Raw genomic sequence first — 16,821 nt, forward strand, 5'->3', positions numbered from 1 at the left:
GCACCCCGCTGCTCCCGCCTTGGAAGGACGGCACTGGAGGGGTGATGAACCGCTACCAATACAACCTCAAAATTGTTGTAAGGTCGCGTCCAGTCCACGTTTTCCTGCATTAACTCTGCATGCAGCCATCACAGCTATCGACGATGTTGCAAGGACGTCATATACGCCGTAAACCAGCTTCTCGTGGACCAATCTCCTTATCGCTTCCCCTGCATATCCCGTCCGATAGCCGACCACACCACATCTCCTTCCTTTTGGAAACCACACAAGCCTCACCAGCGGGTGTCTCTTATTACCCAGGTACTTATCGGACCTGTTTCTCACAGCCAGCCAGCCCCCATTGCACCATGGAACAAGCCCAGAAAGTCGGCTTTCCGCACTGGGCTCCCCAAAGCGGCTGGCTGGGGCCCCTGGTTCGCCAGCATGCCAGGGCCCTCTTGCTAGCGTTGCCATCTCATGCGAATCATCTCCACCAGCGCGTAGCCCCAGTCCCTGAATGTGAAAAAGATGCGACCATTTCCCCCTCTCCATTCCTCTCTCTTCAGCTTGCTGTTCGGGTGCTTTCTCTCTGCTTTCCTCTTGTCTTCTTGCTGTCGGCGGTCCTGTCCCTCTCGACAACACTCGTTTGCTGGCTTTCACCTGCCGTGTCGCTCATTACACACACACACACATCTCACCATTCGTTGTTCATTTACTTCTTTTGGACCGTCAAAAGTTTCTGTCACCGCCCAGCCCGACAAACCCCACGCTGCCCCTTTTCCGGGCTTTGATCTCGAAAAGCGCTCGGGCTTCCATGCCGGGAGTTTCCCAGACGACTCGCAGTTGAACAAGTTCGATTTTACACAAGCGACGCGTTGTTACGTTTCCAGCCCCTGCCGTATTCCGACCGAGTAGCACCTCAGACGGACTGAGGTGGCATTGGATTGCTCGGTTTTATATGTGTGGGTTCCGCCAGAAGAACAACCCCCTCCAAACTTCGTCATCCTGACTCTTCTCTTCTCAGTAATGTATTAGTCTAAACAATAATCACTATCTGCCAAAATGGTGTCTTTCTTTGGCCTCAGAGTTGGAGGCAAGAAAAAGTGAGTGGTTATGACATCTATACTGGAGAAACACCCGCCAACCGTTGATGCTACAGGAAGGCGGAAACCAACCCGGCGAAGGAGCCTGAGAGGCCGAAACGGATCGATCAGAATACGCTGGGAGAAGGACAGTTCTTTGGGGTCAACACAGACCCAAAGAGTGTGTTCAATGAGGGCAGCATTCGATCGGTTTCCCGCGCTGGGGCTGGAACGCCCCAAGCCGGCGTCAGAGGCCCATATACCGAGACACACAACCTTGGCGCGGTGAGCATGTTCGACTTGGGAAGTGCCTCTCGCAGCGGCAGTCAGGCCAGCTTTCGACCAGACTTGAAGTCTCCTGCCTCCGACATGAACTTAGGTGGACGGTTCGGTGCGCAGGGCGGGTCCTCGACAAGTCTGGCCCTCCCACCCGGACCTCCTTCAAGGATGGGCTCGAGACCAGGAACACCAAGCGGAAGAAGCAAGGCCTGGGTCAATCCGCTGGATGTTCACTGGGCTAGAGCTACATCGACAACACCGACACCATTGAAGATTCACCCTCTGGCGCAGTCCAGCATCGAACTTCCTCCCCCAACGCCAACCAAGTCCGACGCGGGCTCTGTCTTTGGTGAAGAGGCAGATGATATGGTGGATGCTGTCATGGCCTCGGTGAAGAAGCAAGAGGAAGAAAACAAGGAAAAGGCGCGAGAGATGGAGAAGAAGAAGGAGACGGCACGTTTGGAATTGGAGAGGCTGGAGAGGCAAAAGTCAAACGAGTCCATGCTGCCTAAATCGCCGGTTGAACGACAACATCAGCTGTCTTTTTTTGACAGACCACAAAACAGTCCGACATTGCCTGGGCCAATGTTCCGGGGCAATGTTGACCAGAGACCCAGCAGCCGAGGTGGTCCACGCCAGGATAGCCCTATCAGTCCAACCGGAGGTCAGTCACCTACTATTCATCAAGGTCCCCCTCCTACCGGGCCGCCTACCCAGTCTCTTCCCCAGCCCCCCGGTCAGGGACCGCGTCAAGGACCACGAGGACCTAATGAAGCTAGAGGGTCACAGCAGACCAACACTCCCCCGTACAGTCCAACTCACAGTCCAACTGAGGCATCTCGGGGCGGTTTCCCCCCGAAGGCTGCTCAGGGTCCCAATCCGAACGAGCCCCCCCGGGACCCTCCTCGCAACTCGCCTCCTGGTCTTCGAAACGGACCGCAGAGCTTTCATCTTCATGGTCCACAACAGCGCAATTCTCCCCCGCAAAGTGCCGGTCCGTATCGTCCGCCTGGACCGCACAACAATGGACCAAGGAACGGTCCTCCTGGCCCTGGCCCACGAGGTCCCGGCTTCAATGGGCCACGATCTGAGAGTCCCATGCGCAGGCCGATGGCACCGGGGCAGTTCCGATCCGAAAGCCCTGCGCGCAGGCCAATGGGCAGCGGAGGGCGTTCAGAGTCTCCCGGACCACGGTTTATGGGAAATCATCAACGTCGCCCTGAAAGCCCTGGCCCAAGGTTCAGGGGAAATAACGAGTTCCGATCAGAAAGCCCCAGACGTGTGCCTGGGAGCAATGGTCCTGGCCCTCAACAGTTTTCTCCTGGAATGGGTCCCCGACCCGGACGGGGCCCGGTTTCTCGCCCTCAGGTTAATACCACCTTCGCCCCTCGTCCACAACCCGATGCAGCGGCCGTCTCTAGCCCCCAGGTCGATGCTGCCCCTGAGCTCCCAACGCCGGTGAGCGAGGCCAGAAAGTCCCCGCCCCTTATTTCTACACTGACATCCCCTACGCCGTCAACTGCGAGATCATCTGTTGATGATGAATTTCTGGACCAGCTTACCACTCCGCCTGTTATCCGGGATGTCAGTGCGAAGCGGGACACTCTCCATGCGACTCACCGTGCCGAACAGAGCTTGTCTATGAAGATCGAAGAGCTGGAAAAGACCATCCTCTCTCAACATGTCTTGAAGCCAAGACCGACAAATCTGGCCCCTGCGCCTGTCAACCACAGAATGAGCACCGCGAGCAGCTGCTATAGCAACGACATGCCCGATGCGAAGGACGACGAGCATGATGAGGACGACAACGATGAGCCAATCTTGTCTATTCAACCTGCACCATTGCGGATCCCCTCTCCTCTGCCTCCTTCCGTGGCGGCTGCTGTCACAAGCCCAGTCCAGTCCCCTGGAAGTCCCATCCGAGCACCCAAGGCCGGTCAAAGGCCCAGACGCCCCGGTCTTGATGAATATGGTGTTGCCAGCAGCCAGCTGAGCTCTCCCCGCGCCCACGTCCCAACCCCAGCACCCGCCACCCTGACCAGCCCAACAGACAACAACAGCATCCGTAGCTTCCACACAGCCAACAACTCTCCTCCCTCTCGCTCCGCCACACCCCTCAAACCCAAGCCCAGTCTCCCTATCCTCGTCCCTCCTACAACCGCATCCATCACCGCCATCTCCCCAGCCGAACCGCCCAAACCAATCCCCTTCATCGACACCGGCTTCCAGTTCGACTTTGGCACTACCACCACCACCACCACCGGCCCCTTGACCCCCGACTCCTCCCACTGGCACGTCAGCTCCCCCGTCACCGAATCCGCCGCTGCCCCAGGCGTAGCTATCGCCTCCGGCCCCGCTTCCACCACCACCTCACCATCATCACCAGAGGATGCCGACCTTCCCAAATTCACCCGCCCCAACGTCCCCCCCCCCCTCAAGCTCAAGTTCAATTTCTCCCCCGAGGCCTCCTCCCGCGATCCCACCTTTGGCACCCTCACCCCACCGTTATACTCGGCACCCCCCATGATCGCCGTCAACGACGGCCGTCCGTCCACCTCGGCGGGGTACAACCCTTTTCCCCACGGTGGGCTGCAAGCCTCCCCGCAGTTGATCTCTCAGTTTCCAGAAAGCATGAAGGACGAGAACAGGTTGAGTTTCATGGGGATTGGCGTGGCGAGGGGGCCGAGCATCAGGGAGGTGAGGAGGCCGGGGACGAGCCACGGCACCGGGCAGGGGCATAGAATGGTGGATAGTTTTGGGACGGGGTTCATCTGACACACACACACACACACACACACACACACACTCGTTCGTTTTTCTTTATTAGCTGTGGTTATATTTCGTGTAAATATTTTTTGTGTATCAATCAACCAACCCCTTTTTGTGATGAATATCTGGAAAAAAGAACAGACATTGGATACCAGGAAAGAGGAGGAAATCATCATCATCATCATCATCATCATCATCATCATCATCATTATCATCATCATCATTATCATCATATCATGGGCTCTGTTTCCACAGAGCCGAAAGAGCATAAAATCCTGAACTTTGTCACACCACTTCATTGTGTCCGCTTTGTATATATCCGTCCATCCATCACCCCAAGAAATTCCTCACCATCCCGCCCACATTCTTCACATCCAGCAGAAAAGTATCATGTCCAAACAGACTCTGCTCCTCGCTCAGCTCATAATGCGCCACGTTCCTGTTCCCCGTCATCCTCAACGCCTCCGCAATCTCCCTCTGCTGCCACGCCGGGAACAAAATATCGCTCGCCACCCCCATCACCAGCACCGGGTGATCCCACAGCACCGACAACCCAGCCACCAAATCCGCCGGCGGCTTCTGCCCCGGCCCCGAGTAATTGCTTCCCCTACTACCGACCGAGCTCCCCCCAAACCCAAGCCCATCCCTCTCAAACTCCTCGTGGTGCTCCGGCTGCTCCTCATAAGGCGTATCCGGTAACGTCAAACTGCACACGTCTTGCTGATAACCCCCCTGCCCACCCCCCTCCCTCAACGCCTTCTCCCTCTCTGCCCTCTTGGCCCGAATCGCAACCTGGTTCTCCCTCCCCAAATCAAACAAATCCATCGCCTTGCTCACATAAATCAGACTGTTCGGATCATACGTAAGGCAAAACTTCTCCCCCGCATGATCCAGATACGTCTCCACCAAAAAGTCCGGGCACAGCGCAGGCGGTTTGTCCTTGTCCGCCCTCCTCCTCCCAAACCTCTGCTCCCATTCCGGGCCGGACCGGTACGTGATGGTGGCGATCTCCCTCGCGAGCTTCATCCCGACGTGGGGGGGGATTTGGCCGTAGTAGTACCCCCTGTTCCAGTTGGGGTCGTTGAGGATCGCCTTGCGCTGGACGTACCGCATCGCGATGCTATACGGGTGCGACCTCGCGCAGGCAGAGATGCTCACTATCCTGCCGACTCTCTCCGGGAACGCGACAGCGGCGGCGAGGGATTGCATACCCCCCATGCTGGACCCGACACTGGCATGGAGCTTTTCCACCCCTAGGTGATCCAGCAGACGGAACTGCGCGCGCACCATGTCCGTTATCGTCAGCAGCGGGAAGCGGGTCGCGTAGCGTTTGCCGTCTGAGGGGTCGATGCTGCTTGGTCCGGTAGAGCCATAACACCCCCCTATGACGTTCGTGCAGATGACAAAGTATTTGTTGGTGTCCAGGGCCAGTCCGGGACCGATAAACTTCTCCCACCACCCGGGCTGGGGGTTGGCGGCGGTGGAATGGGCGTGGGAGGAGGCAGATAGGCCCGTGTGGAGGAGGATGACGTTTGTTCGGTCGGCGTTCATCTCCCCCCAGGTCTCATAGGCAATGTCGAATTCGACGAGCCGGCCGCCGTGGTCGAGGAGTAAGGGGTTGTTGGAGTGGAATATTTGGGTTGCGCCGACGGTGTAGGAGGGCTCGGGACCGGAGGAGGTAGAGTCGGTACGGGTTTGGGAGGCGGAGGCAGCGGCGGCCTGTTGCCGGAGGGTTGCGGAGCGGGACTCGAGGGCGTCGACGCAGGGGAAGGACATGGCGGGGTTAGAGGGGGCGCCGCTGCGGCGGGGGGGTTGGACGTGAAGGTGACGCCGGTGAGATTGCGCCGCCGCCGTCAAGGGTCGCATACCCGGTGCCGCCGCATTGTGGCAGAGGGGTGTCGCGGGGTTGCTGCCGGCGGCACGGGTGAGGGCGGCCGAAGCTTGTCGTAGACTGGATGTGACATTGGTTCGTGACTTCATGACGTTGTGGTATAGATTTGAACTTGAGTGATCTGGGCGCACAGCAAAGAAGCTCAGTCGATGGCGGGTGAGAAGTGGTATAATTCAACTTCGAGATCGGACGGCGACTTTGAAATCATGGTGGAGATCTTGATTATCAATGCCGTGGGCTGCCGTTGCCGGCGCCCTTGATGGCCATTTTGTTCAAGCTTGACATCGAATCCAGCAAATTATTGCATGGGGGCAGCATTACGTGCTTTCACGTGCATCCAGGGGTTCTCGTGGGGTAATCCTTGGCACACCCCCTGGGGGTTGACTTATAGCTCCCCAGATCACCGTTCTTATCTTATCGGAGGTGGAGTGATGTCACAGGTGCTGTCCCGCCAATGACGTTGCCCAACGCTCAGAGGTTCTAGATGCCTCCTCCTCCTTTGAGCTCCCCTCCAACACCTACGCACACCTGAGCAACAGCCCTGTCTTACCCCTAGGTTGCACTGCCCATCAGGCTGCGGGTTAGGTCTCAAAAACAGCTGAAGAAATACTACTATAACACACGTCGCATCCCGTCTTTACGTTCCCCGGGAACCTAGCCCCTCCCTTCCTGCCATCTAGGAACAGTTCTTGCCCAAGTCAAGCACACATCACTCCACTTGAGCACGTACCGTAAACATCACCAACCAGGCAACAACCCTGCTACTGCCTACTTCTGCTGCCATCAGAACTGAAGCTTGTGTTCAGCATGTGGAACACGGTCAGTCATATATTGACCAGCATACTTCCTCCCGTACTGCCTATCCGGCCTCGTCCAGACTCTGCACCAACTCCAGCCGACGGGACGACTACACAGGACCCTACCACAGGCAAGATGGACGCCGAAGGGGTGTACAAACCCAGCATCACCGACGTTATTGTCGTCAAGGCCATGCTGGTCAAAGGCCTCCAGATCCCTGTAGAGATCGCCGACAACATTATTGAGCTCGCCGAGTACTGGCCGCACGTCACCGCCGAGGTCACATGGGGAGACGAGCGCCCAAATCAAGTATGGAGCGGTGAGAGCAGAGAGAACCAGTTCTTGGTAAGCTCTCAAGCATACATAAATCGATATACTGTGGCTTACACCAACACAACATGTTACAGCTCCGCACACCACCCCTAGGCTTCCCAGACTGGGGAACCGACACAACAAGCTACACCAAAACGATCCATCCCAATCCCCCTGGTGAAGGATATCCCACCTCGAGCTTCCAAAAACTAGCCAAATCCCCAGTCACTCTCCTCGCCCAGCCATGCCGCCGCATCGTCTTCACCATACGATCCAAAGATCAGGGCTGGGGCGGCGAGTACCACAATCAGAACACCTACAACGGCTCCTGGACATGGTTCGAAGCCGGGCTGGAAAGGTGGTGTAAAAGCCAGATACCTGATCCCCCACAGCCATGTGAATCCCATGAAGACCCAGTTCAGAAACCGGTGAGAGATGATGACGACAACGACGATGATAAGCAACCGTCAATGAACCTCGAGGATCTGGCTACCGTGATTCCCGAGGTGGTGGTTGACCCGCAAAGTAATGAGTTCAACTTCAACCATCCGCTGCTTCCACGAGAGAACGTCAAGATTCAGTGCAACAAGTTGACGGAGAGGGAATACATCACGCATGTGGTGGAGTGGAATCACGATGATGACGTGGATCCTGAGGACGAGGTGGCAGCGAAGAAGCTACATGATGTTGGGAGGGGAGGGCAGACGGGGAATGGGGAGTTTGTGAGGAACATGAGGATTGGGGATGTGGTGACTGTTTGGGGGAAGACGAGGTTCGGGGGCTGGATTAATAACATCTCGTCGGTGAAGGTGGAGGTTTATTGGTCGGTGTAGAGTCGAAGCTGGAAGAGATGGACTTGGGAGGCTGGACTGGTTGAGTATTGATACCTATTTTAGCAACAGTTGATGTTACTGTTTTTTGCTTTGTACCGTCGGCCTGTGTTCTGACTGAAACGTGTCTACCTAGTGTCTACCTAGAGTCCAATCAGCCAGATGAAAGTGCTTTCAAGTCAGCCGAGACTTGGGCCTACCGGCTGTCTATCGGGGCGAATTGCTGGGACAATGACAGGAATTGACGTTGGACTTTAGCCAGTTTCGCTACGGTACGGTCCACAAAGAAGGGGCCGAGTAGCTTGGTAAAGCGACTGATATGTGTAGGATAGCTGCCAATCATACGTTTTATTTATTGTTCACGAGGCAAGATAGATCTCGTTCACCAATCTCGTGGGAATGAATGTACGTGATACGAACAAAGAGCTGGCCGCGAAACTACTTCTCCAAAGTGCCCCGGCAGGAATGGGTGGAAGCCATCACGAGGTCAAGCGGCATCTCCCGTCCCGACTGGCTGATTCGGGCTGAGTTCTAGACCTGATAGCCATTACCACACTCTTCATTGAAGATATCTTTTTGTCATTGTCTTCGAATCAGCATAAACATCAGTAATCGACCGGTGCTCCAATCACTTTCATAGGCCAGATTACGGGAGACCAACCTTTGTTCCCCTATCTATTCGGCTTCAGCAATCCCGCCAAGAACCACCCAACCACCACCTCGAAACGCATGAATGGATCACCGTAGGTAACCAAACCGGCAGTTCAGTTTGAAACGCTCAATAATTACTCCTTGGCTACCGCTCTTCCCGCGAAGATCATCCAAAAATACATCTTCAATGCCGTTGATTTCCTTTAGAAACCGCAAAAGACGGGTGGGGGGTTATCCCACCACACTTCTTCCTTCCCAATTGCATCCTTATCCATCCCCCTTCCCGCATCCATCCCGCGCGGCATTGCATTCGGACATCATCACCAGCATCGGGTTCCTGCTTTTGGCTGGGGGGGATGTTGTCATGCAAGATAGCAACTGACAAGGCAATACCAAGCGGTGTTCAACGACTGAACACGGCAGGTCCAAGTGTTTTAGCTGCATAACCTCCTCGCGGTATGTACTCAAGCATCCTTCCATGCATATTCCATAACCCCTTGATAGAACGTTGACAGCTTGGCTCCCTCACCGAAATTGGAAGTTCACCGGTAATGGCATCCCCAAAAAGGCAAGTAGACTCCTCTCGCAAATACTTCAGACGCTTCAGCGCCGCCGTGACGAGACGTGGAACGTGGGGGAAGGGGAAGACGAAAAACCATCAAGGTGTCTATCTGTCCCTGATGACGACATATCAACCTTTCCCAAAAGGTACAGCCACAAGCACCCAAAGCCAAACAAATTCGAAATCTGTTTTTGCTTTTCTTTTTTCTCTATTTTTTTTTTGGTTTTTTTGGGAATAGTATTTAGTACATTTTTATACATTTGTGTCTTCCCCTCCTTCCCCTTTTTCCCCTATCACATTCATAATCTCTAACAAAAAGCCCCTTGAGCTCTTCCACCTCCCACTTGGTATCTCATATATAAAAAACAGAAACCCACCACCCTCCCTGCCAATAAACAACCCCCCACACACAAAAGATGTAAACCAAATTCCCTAAGAAGTCCAATGTGCCCCAATGTGGTGATGATGCCGTGTCTGTGTTATGAAGGGCCCATGTATCTCGTGTTTCAACGTTGAATGCCCCCTCTCCGTTGTGTCGTTCTCTTCATTGTACTACTCCAAGATATATAATCACCACAAAAACCTCCCAACTCACACCCCGATCAGCCAGGCCCATTACCCCCTAACTCGTCACCAATTCATCCATTCACAACAACAGGCCAAACAAACATAATCACGTAAGAACCCGCAGCCATGAAACCGCTAAAAAGCCATACAAAAAGAAAGAGAAAAAACCATTTTGCTCGCTACATTCCATTGATTCCTTTGTGGTGGTATACTATAAGCTTCATGAGACAGACAATAACAACACGCAAACAGACAGAAAAAGAAAAACAACGCCCTGTATGTATGTAAATGCCCACTTTGTCCTCGTGTGAATGAAAAGCAAAAACAGGAAAATGCAAGCCTTCATCTTCTTCTTGACAACATCCATTCAAGACAGCACAGGGTGGGGAGGGGGGGAAGAGAATAAAATGAAATAGGGCGGGAGAAAAAAATCACACCTATTTCGCCCCGTGATGAGCGAGTCTGCAACCACAACCACAGCCAAACTGCCATTCATCCATCAATACAAAAGACACATTTGCCCATGCCACAAAAAAAAACAAAAAAAAAATGACCTTCTTTCCTCGTTCCTTTCTTTTCCTAACTTCTCCAATGAGTCCCACCCCTCCTCCCCTGTCCATCCTCATCATGTCGGGCCCTTGTATAAATTTCGTTTCCTTTTTCATATTCAGATACCCCCCACCCTATGCCAGCAGGCCTTGAAGAGTCCCATGCCTGTCCCTCGTGAATGCTGCTTGTTCCCCCAATCCTCTTCCAGACTGCGAAACAAGACTGCTGTAATCAAGTCGAGGGGAAAATTCAACACCCCCAGGGGCCCAGATCGCAAAACCCAACCGCTAGGCCCTTGCCATGCTATTCGCTTTTGTTTTGCTGCCTGACTGGGCATGAACACGCTTTGTTTTCCCAATGGGGCCCCTTGAAGAACCCGATATCCCCGTCTATAGCCCATGATGTGCAAAACATGTGCGAGGAATATGCATAAAGAAAGCGCTGCTAGGTAGCAAAAGAGACGGCAACCGACGGTGGCCTGCTGACAGCATCCATATCTTGCTTCGGCGATATCGGTGACGTACGTTTCAGGTCGAGGTCTCCGAACGACCGTCTCGCTCTCGCCCGAAGTCGTGAAATCAAGTGCCCGCTCGCTTCCAGGCTCTGCTCGCCCCATCTCTCTCACATAGGTGGTCTAATCATATGATACAGGTTCGAACTCCAGGTGGGCTAACATGCGACTAAATAAGTATTATGCTGCATACACCTCCGTTGAAGAGATCCTGAACAAGCTGTCCAATATAAAGCTTCATCTTTGGTCGCTTGGACCTGGACTGTGAGTATCCAAGAAAGCCCTGTCTTGTCTTGATACGCAATCCAGGGCATGTAGCAAGCAATCAACGGAGTGAATGCACCCGCATTCTCGAGCAGATATCTCCATTGCCATCGCCGTGGTCTACTGCTGCTCAGCCACCCTTGCGGTCGGCCTCATTTTTAGGCAGTTGCTCGCTTTGCGCAACGCCGTTGGTCCCATTCTTCAGGTCCGACAAACCCTTCTTGCGCGGCTTGGATTTCTGCCAGCTGTTGAAGCTATCAGACGGGCTTTTGGCAGAACGTGGATTGCCAGATTCTCTTGAGCTTCCATGGGCACGGTGCTCCAAAATAGGCGATCGGTTTGAACTGTCGTGCTGCTTGGCGGAGGGTCCTGTCGGCGGCGTCTTTTGCGTCCCCGAACGAACGTCCCGATGTCCTCTAGGCGACTGAGCGACAACTGGTGGACCAAAACTCCGCAGGACGGTTGGGGACGGTGTCCGATGCTCGTAAACTGGCGAGAGGTGAGGCATGTCTTGAGCAACCGAGTACTCGTTAGTAGCTAGATCCAGTGGCGCAAGTTGGCGGTTGTTCAAGCGTGCCAAGCCCAGAATGTTGTTGGGGTCGTAGCCCATATGCGGGTAGTAGAGGTGAGTAGGAACAGCGGCCATGGTCACCCGCTGTTGAAACGACGCATCGTGGTGGTTCATGGTCGATGAGGGGGACCTGTTTGCTGTTGAGCCGTTGACAATGACAGGCCGATCAGGCACGGTGAGTGACACGTGCTCCGAAGAAGTGGTGGAATAAGAAACCGACTGGTCGTTCCACGAATTGTTGGCACTGGTGCCTTGTTGGATATAGAGCGGGTTGCTATGGTGGATGTCCTCTGTTGTCGTAGTCTCAACGCCAAGCGGCGAACGGTTGGAAGTTGATGCTTGAGCCAGCTTGGGCACTGAACCATTCACCACAAGTGGTTTTGCAGACAGCTGTCCGTTGGTCTGCGCAAATGGTGCCGATGGGAGTGGCGCCGACATACCAGCAGAGATAGTCCGGGCATGCCCGAGAGGCGATGGTGATCGCGATGTACGCTTCATCCTCCGATCCAGTACAGCCTGGGGTCCTTGGTCCGTGGACAATCGACGACGACCCTGGCTGCTCTGGTTCAGTGTGTTAAACACTGGTGTCCCACTTGGAAACCCATTAACCTTGCGATTGGGACTAGCATGACCGTTGGGATAATGCCCCGCATAACGGGCGCCGTCGTCTTCTGGAGCATCGGCCACAACCTTGGGCTCTTCGTAGTCGGTTTCGGATAGCTCATCTGGGGTGTAATTGGACACCGGGACACCATTGACCTGTCGTGGGGGTATAGAGGACATGCCGTTTTGTGCTTGGCTTGCGGTGTACGCAGCCGCTGCCGACATGGCCTGCTGAACCGTGATCGAGCCTCTCGAAGCTGGCTGGGACTGCGACCTAAGGGCACCGCCAGAGGAGACACCCGTCTCACGAAGGTTTCTCCTGAATTCTGGCATTCCATTGGAGGTGGTGGCCGCCGATGTCTGCGAAGCAGGGGACGAAGGGTATGTGGTGAAGCCCGGGTGGAAATAGGCCGGGGGCTGCATCGGAAAGCCGTACCCGTACATCAGATCTGGGCGGATTGGAGCTGTCAATGGCGGGTTGTCAAAAGAATTTGTCCGGGATCTGTCTGAGCCTGAGCCACCCTGCATTCGCTGGGCGTGTGCAAGAGCCTGTTGCTGGTTGATCTGCTGGGCATGGGTGTACAACTGGAATCTCAGGTTTTGATCGTGTTGTGCAAGCGCATTTAGCGAGGTTTGCAGGAGCTCCTGAGGAACACCAATCTGCGGGTTTTGAGCCTGATACCAAACCAATTCCTGCGGGTTCATCGTCGTAGGCATGCCAGCCTGCGCAAAAGGCATGCTCTGCTCGTAGCCCTGGTGGTTGGAACCGCGGCGGTTACCCTGGTTACCGTTGCGTTGATAATTGTTCCTCTGGCTTCGATTGTTGAAATTGTTGCGCTGCTGCGGCCTGGATTGCTGCTGTGAGGCACTCCTAAGAAGCACGGGCCGTGGAGGCGCCGATGGCTTTTCCCATCTTCTTTCTTCCTCCTTGGGGTATACGTACTGCTCCCAACACTCAGCAAACTTGCCCTCGGCAAGGAGATCAAAAGCCCTCCTCAGTTCGAGATGAAGACCACGGAACGAGGTGTCATCGGCCGTGTTACCCAGGTTTCGTATTATGTTGAACGGCTCCTCGATGCACAGAGTGTTGTTGGTGCCGATGTGCCATTTCTTTTCCGTCTTGGTCAACAGCTTGCCGACTCGTATTGACAATGCAAACTTGTCATAATCAAACTCGTATGCGTAGAACCGGAAGAATTGGAACAGAAGGGCTGCCAAGCTCTCCTTGTTCTTGGCACCGAATCCCGTCAGCTTTGGAACATCGTCGGCGAACTCGCTTCGAGTGCCGTCGCTCTTGAGAAGCTTCTCCTTCTGTCGTTGATGGAGCGCTGGCAATACCGGTGGGTCTCGGAGTTGGAGAAACGCGATGATCATGCATATCCAGGTATACGAGCTCAAAGTTCCGCCAAATGCCGCGTCATTGATGATTCGCCTCCGGGTCCAGTGCTTGATGATCATAGCCAAAGGTCGCACTCTTTCGTCGATACTCACATACGTCCGCACCATACGTGTATTCTCCAGAGCCAGAGTATTGTTGACGTTCATGTCGCAAGCCAATTTGAGCTCGGGATCCCAGATCTTGACGATTGGCACCTTGGCCGCAGAGATGCAGACCACGTCTTGCATTCCATGTCTGTCGAGGAGGTCCGCTATTAGGCAAACATGCTCCAGTCCTTTCCATGGTGTTGTAATGCAGATATCAACTGTAAATGTCTTGTCAGAAACCCGGTTCGCGCCGGTCAGGGGGCCCAGGGATACTCACCATCAGAATCATCAGAGCACAGCAGGTTGCCTGACGAGCCAAACAGGTGCACCTTGATATCATGGCCAGGCCACTCGTTGTTGAACAGCTTCTCCAGTTTGTTGACCAGCTTTTGCCGCTTTGTTTCCACCTCTTGTGTTGGTAATAGCACCCTGAACAGATCGTTCATTTCTGTCTCCAGACTCTTCTCGTTTTCCTCAGATAACCGACTTGGTATCCTTTCGAGGTCGCCCTTTTCTAACCTATCGGTCCCCAGGTTGTACGGCATGCGCCGCCGTGAGTGGGGAATGGCAGTCTCAAAACGGCACCCACCTAACCTAGGGGGGAGCGGCCGTAATGACGGGACATTTCCGTTGGTCTCTGAGTAAGCGGACCGTGGGGAATGGTTTTGTGTGGCATTTGGTGATGGTTCACGGGACTCGAACGAGAACTTGCGGGCGTGCTGATGTGGCGTTGAAGGTACCGAACTCGACTGAGCTGGGTGCGCAGTGCCATTCTGGCTCGCAGGCGGTGGTGGACGCACCGGTACACCGTTGCTGGTAGGCTGTTCTGAAGGCTTCTTGACTGGCATTTTGGATGTCTGATCCTTCCCTGATGTTATAAGCGCGCGGTCGGCGTTGTCTGAAGGCTTTGCTGGTCTGCTCCCATGACCGGTCTGGGCACCAGTTTTGATGTGGGTGTTGTCCTTGTTCGACACCTTGGAAGATGATCTCGACCTTGTAGTTGTCTTGGTCGATGGAGACGAGAGCACCGTAGGAAGCGGGGGAGCTTGCAACCCACCACCACCACCACCACCCCGACCACTAGAGAGAAGTCTGTTATACTGGAGCAGCTTGCCCTGATAGGCCTGTTGTTGAGACAGGATGGGCAGAATGTCGGCGTAGTACGGTGAGTATTCGGGCGTCGCGGCCGTGTTTAACCGGGGGGTTGTCAGGTTTGGCCCAACACCCGGCCACGGATGGGTCTGGTAAAGATGTTTAGTTTCAGCCGCGGTGGGCTGGCCGTCCATTAAGCTTGAACTCTGCAGAACGACAAGCGAAACAGTTCAGGTGCTACGAAGCCGAAAAGGATCGGTCGAGGAGGTACTTCGCTTGGAGAACCCAGAAGCCGATTGCCTTGGACTGCTGCTATGTACGCTACCGGTAGCGATGCTAAGGGTGACAGACTAAAAGCAGTTGAAAGTCGTAACCTGATTTGAGGTTGAGGAGATCGATTGAGGGTGTAGCAGCACGCTTGGTGATGACAGCTGTCGGCCCTGTTTGGCTTGTTTTTCCTGTCTGGTAAAAAGACTCCAAGTCTTCCCTGCAAGCTAATGCCACGGAGAGCTATCTCTTGAGCTGCCAAACTGCCGTTGGTTGTCGGAACCAGCAGGTTCAGTGGTCGCGGTCCGAATCCCAGAGGCACAAAGAGTGAAAATGGCAGAAAATCCGCTACACCCGGGATGTGGGTATTATGACCGATCGAAGAGCGATTTCTGTGGCGACAGACCCGTGTCGGCAATTTCCCAATAACAAAACGCAAACTTGGATATGGACGGCTGCGGTTTGCTCCGGCTTCCTGCTCGTCACAACTTTCTTTGGCTCGTCAACCAGCCTCGCGCAACCGAGGTCGCTGTGGAAGAATCGGTGAGCAGCAGCAGGTAGGATGACGCAAATGAGTGCTCGGTGAAGGGGAGCAGATTCGCAGGATCCGTGAAAGCCAAGCGGGCAGAGAAAGTAAGTCGACCGTTAACTGATCGCAAACTAAGAACGAGTCGTAGACGGATCGTGTCGAGAGGGTAGGTAGGTTCTCGAACGGGGTGTGTTAACCGCGAGCGACGGCGAAAGAGTGCACGGTTGGCATGGAAGGAATAACGCGCGAGGTTGGCTAAAGAACGCGAGACATGCGGTGTCTGCTGGGTGTCGGTCGGAGCAGAGAAACACAAAAAAGAACAAATAATACAAGGGAAATCAGACCGTGGTGATACTGGGGGCGTGACCGACCGGGCGAACGCGTGACGGGCGTCGACTTGGTTTTTGCTGTGGCAGCGGGAGAGGCAGGTTGGAAAGAGCCGGTGAGCCCTGGAAAAGGAGGATGGGACTGATGATGTATGCTGTAGTATGGTGGGGACTTGTGCCAGCGTCGAGCTGGAAGTGCAAGGCGAGTCTCGAGGTCAGGGGAGGGTGTGTCGAGAAAAAGTGTAGTAGAGAGGGAGACTGGTCAAAGTTGGATTTAGAATCGCAGTCGGCTCGCTTCCATTGAGAGAAAGATGCGGCCCTACCTTGGGTGGATAGCGAGGTGTGTAGTTGCGGGAAACCTGGGTGCAGGTGGTTGCTTTGCTTTCCAGCAGCAGCGGAGCGGCCAGCAGTGAGAGAGCAAGTGCCACACACAACCGACAGGGGCCCAAGGCTAACAAAAAGGAGCACATCCAATATTAAGCCAGGCGACTCCTTACTCCACCAGCCCGCACCTTTCAGCCAGTCAGAACTCGTCTCTCTGCCAGAAGTGTGCCCGCCCCCGCTAAAACAGAATGCGATCGAGCACCTCTACCCAGTGTGAGAGCGTCTATTGTATACCTACCTTAAGGTCAGGTAGATAGATATTCAAACTCCAGAGAGCGGGCACCCGGCAGCTATGACCTAGGAAGTAGTCTCAACTCTGTCGCTCACCATCGCCCACCATGACCAGCACCAATGGGCAACGGTTGTCCTCAATTGAAAGAGAACAGAGAGTGGGGGAGCCAGGGAGCGCAGCCCGGGCCCGGGCTTACCGTACCGGCGACTCAGGCGACCCCCTTGGCTTGTGCTTTGTTCCCAACGCCTCAAACGGAATTCTTTTACTCTCGTTTTCCGCTCACCTAGT

The 16,821-nt window shown here is 54.5% G+C and overlaps 4 protein-coding genes across 4 annotated transcripts; 2 read left to right on the top strand and 2 right to left on the bottom strand.

Moving 5' to 3' along the window:
* Window positions 1–1,041: 1,041 nt before the first annotated feature.
* Window positions 1,042–4,266, top strand: QC764_115670 (uncharacterized protein; the record flags this gene model as incomplete). The annotated part of the gene is given in 3 exon segments (XM_062942817.1): window positions 1,042–1,082; window positions 1,139–4,114; window positions 4,125–4,266. Coding segments are annotated over 3 exon segments (3,018 nt in total). The 3' UTR covers window positions 4,126–4,266.
* Window positions 4,267–4,439: 173 nt separating this feature from the next.
* Window positions 4,440–6,089, bottom strand: cys2 (Serine O-succinyltransferase; the record flags this gene model as incomplete). Its single annotated transcript, XM_062942818.1, has 1 exon — window positions 4,440–6,089. One exon carries the CDS (start codon window positions 6,087–6,089, stop codon window positions 4,440–4,442), a length of 1,650 nt encoding a protein of 549 aa, XP_062805831.1.
* Window positions 6,090–6,415: 326 nt separating this feature from the next.
* Window positions 6,416–8,302, top strand: QC764_115700 (uncharacterized protein). The gene is made up of 2 exons (XM_062942819.1): window positions 6,416–7,143; window positions 7,206–8,302. Exons 1-2 carry the CDS (start codon window positions 6,808–6,810, stop codon window positions 7,941–7,943), a joined length of 1,074 nt encoding a protein of 357 aa, XP_062805832.1. The 5' UTR covers window positions 6,416–6,807; the 3' UTR covers window positions 7,944–8,302.
* Window positions 8,303–9,554: 1,252 nt separating this feature from the next.
* QC764_115710 (uncharacterized protein) lies at window positions 9,555–16,366 on the bottom strand. Its single transcript, XM_062942820.1, has 2 exons — window positions 13,981–16,366; window positions 9,555–13,921 (listed from the first exon to the last, which is right to left on the bottom strand). Exons 1-2 carry the CDS (start codon window positions 14,987–14,989, stop codon window positions 11,175–11,177), a joined length of 3,756 nt encoding a protein of 1,251 aa, XP_062805833.1. The 5' UTR covers window positions 14,990–16,366; the 3' UTR covers window positions 9,555–11,174.
* Between the last annotated feature and the right edge of the window lie 455 nt (window positions 16,367–16,821).

The sequence above is a fragment of the Podospora pseudoanserina genome, chromosome 1 (assembly GCF_035222485.1).
Source record: "Podospora pseudoanserina strain CBS 124.78 chromosome 1, whole genome shotgun sequence".
NCBI classification, from domain to species: domain Eukaryota; kingdom Fungi; phylum Ascomycota; class Sordariomycetes; order Sordariales; family Podosporaceae; genus Podospora; species Podospora pseudoanserina.

Excerpts from the sequence above, each read along its gene's own strand:
- QC764_115710 (XM_062942820.1), bottom strand. The coding sequence starts at position 14,989 with ATGGACGGCCAGCCCACCGCGGCTGAAACTAAACATCTTTACCAGACC. Across the intron at positions 13,922-13,980 it reads GTGCTCTGATGATTCTGATG|TTGATATCTGCATTACAACA; the intron begins GTGAGTATCCCT and ends AGACATTTACAG.
- QC764_115700 (XM_062942819.1), top strand. The coding sequence starts at position 6,808 with ATGTGGAACACGGTCAGTCATATATTGACCAGCATACTTCCTCCCGTA. Across the intron at positions 7,144-7,205 it reads GCAGAGAGAACCAGTTCTTG|CTCCGCACACCACCCCTAGG; the intron begins GTAAGCTCTCAA and ends AACATGTTACAG.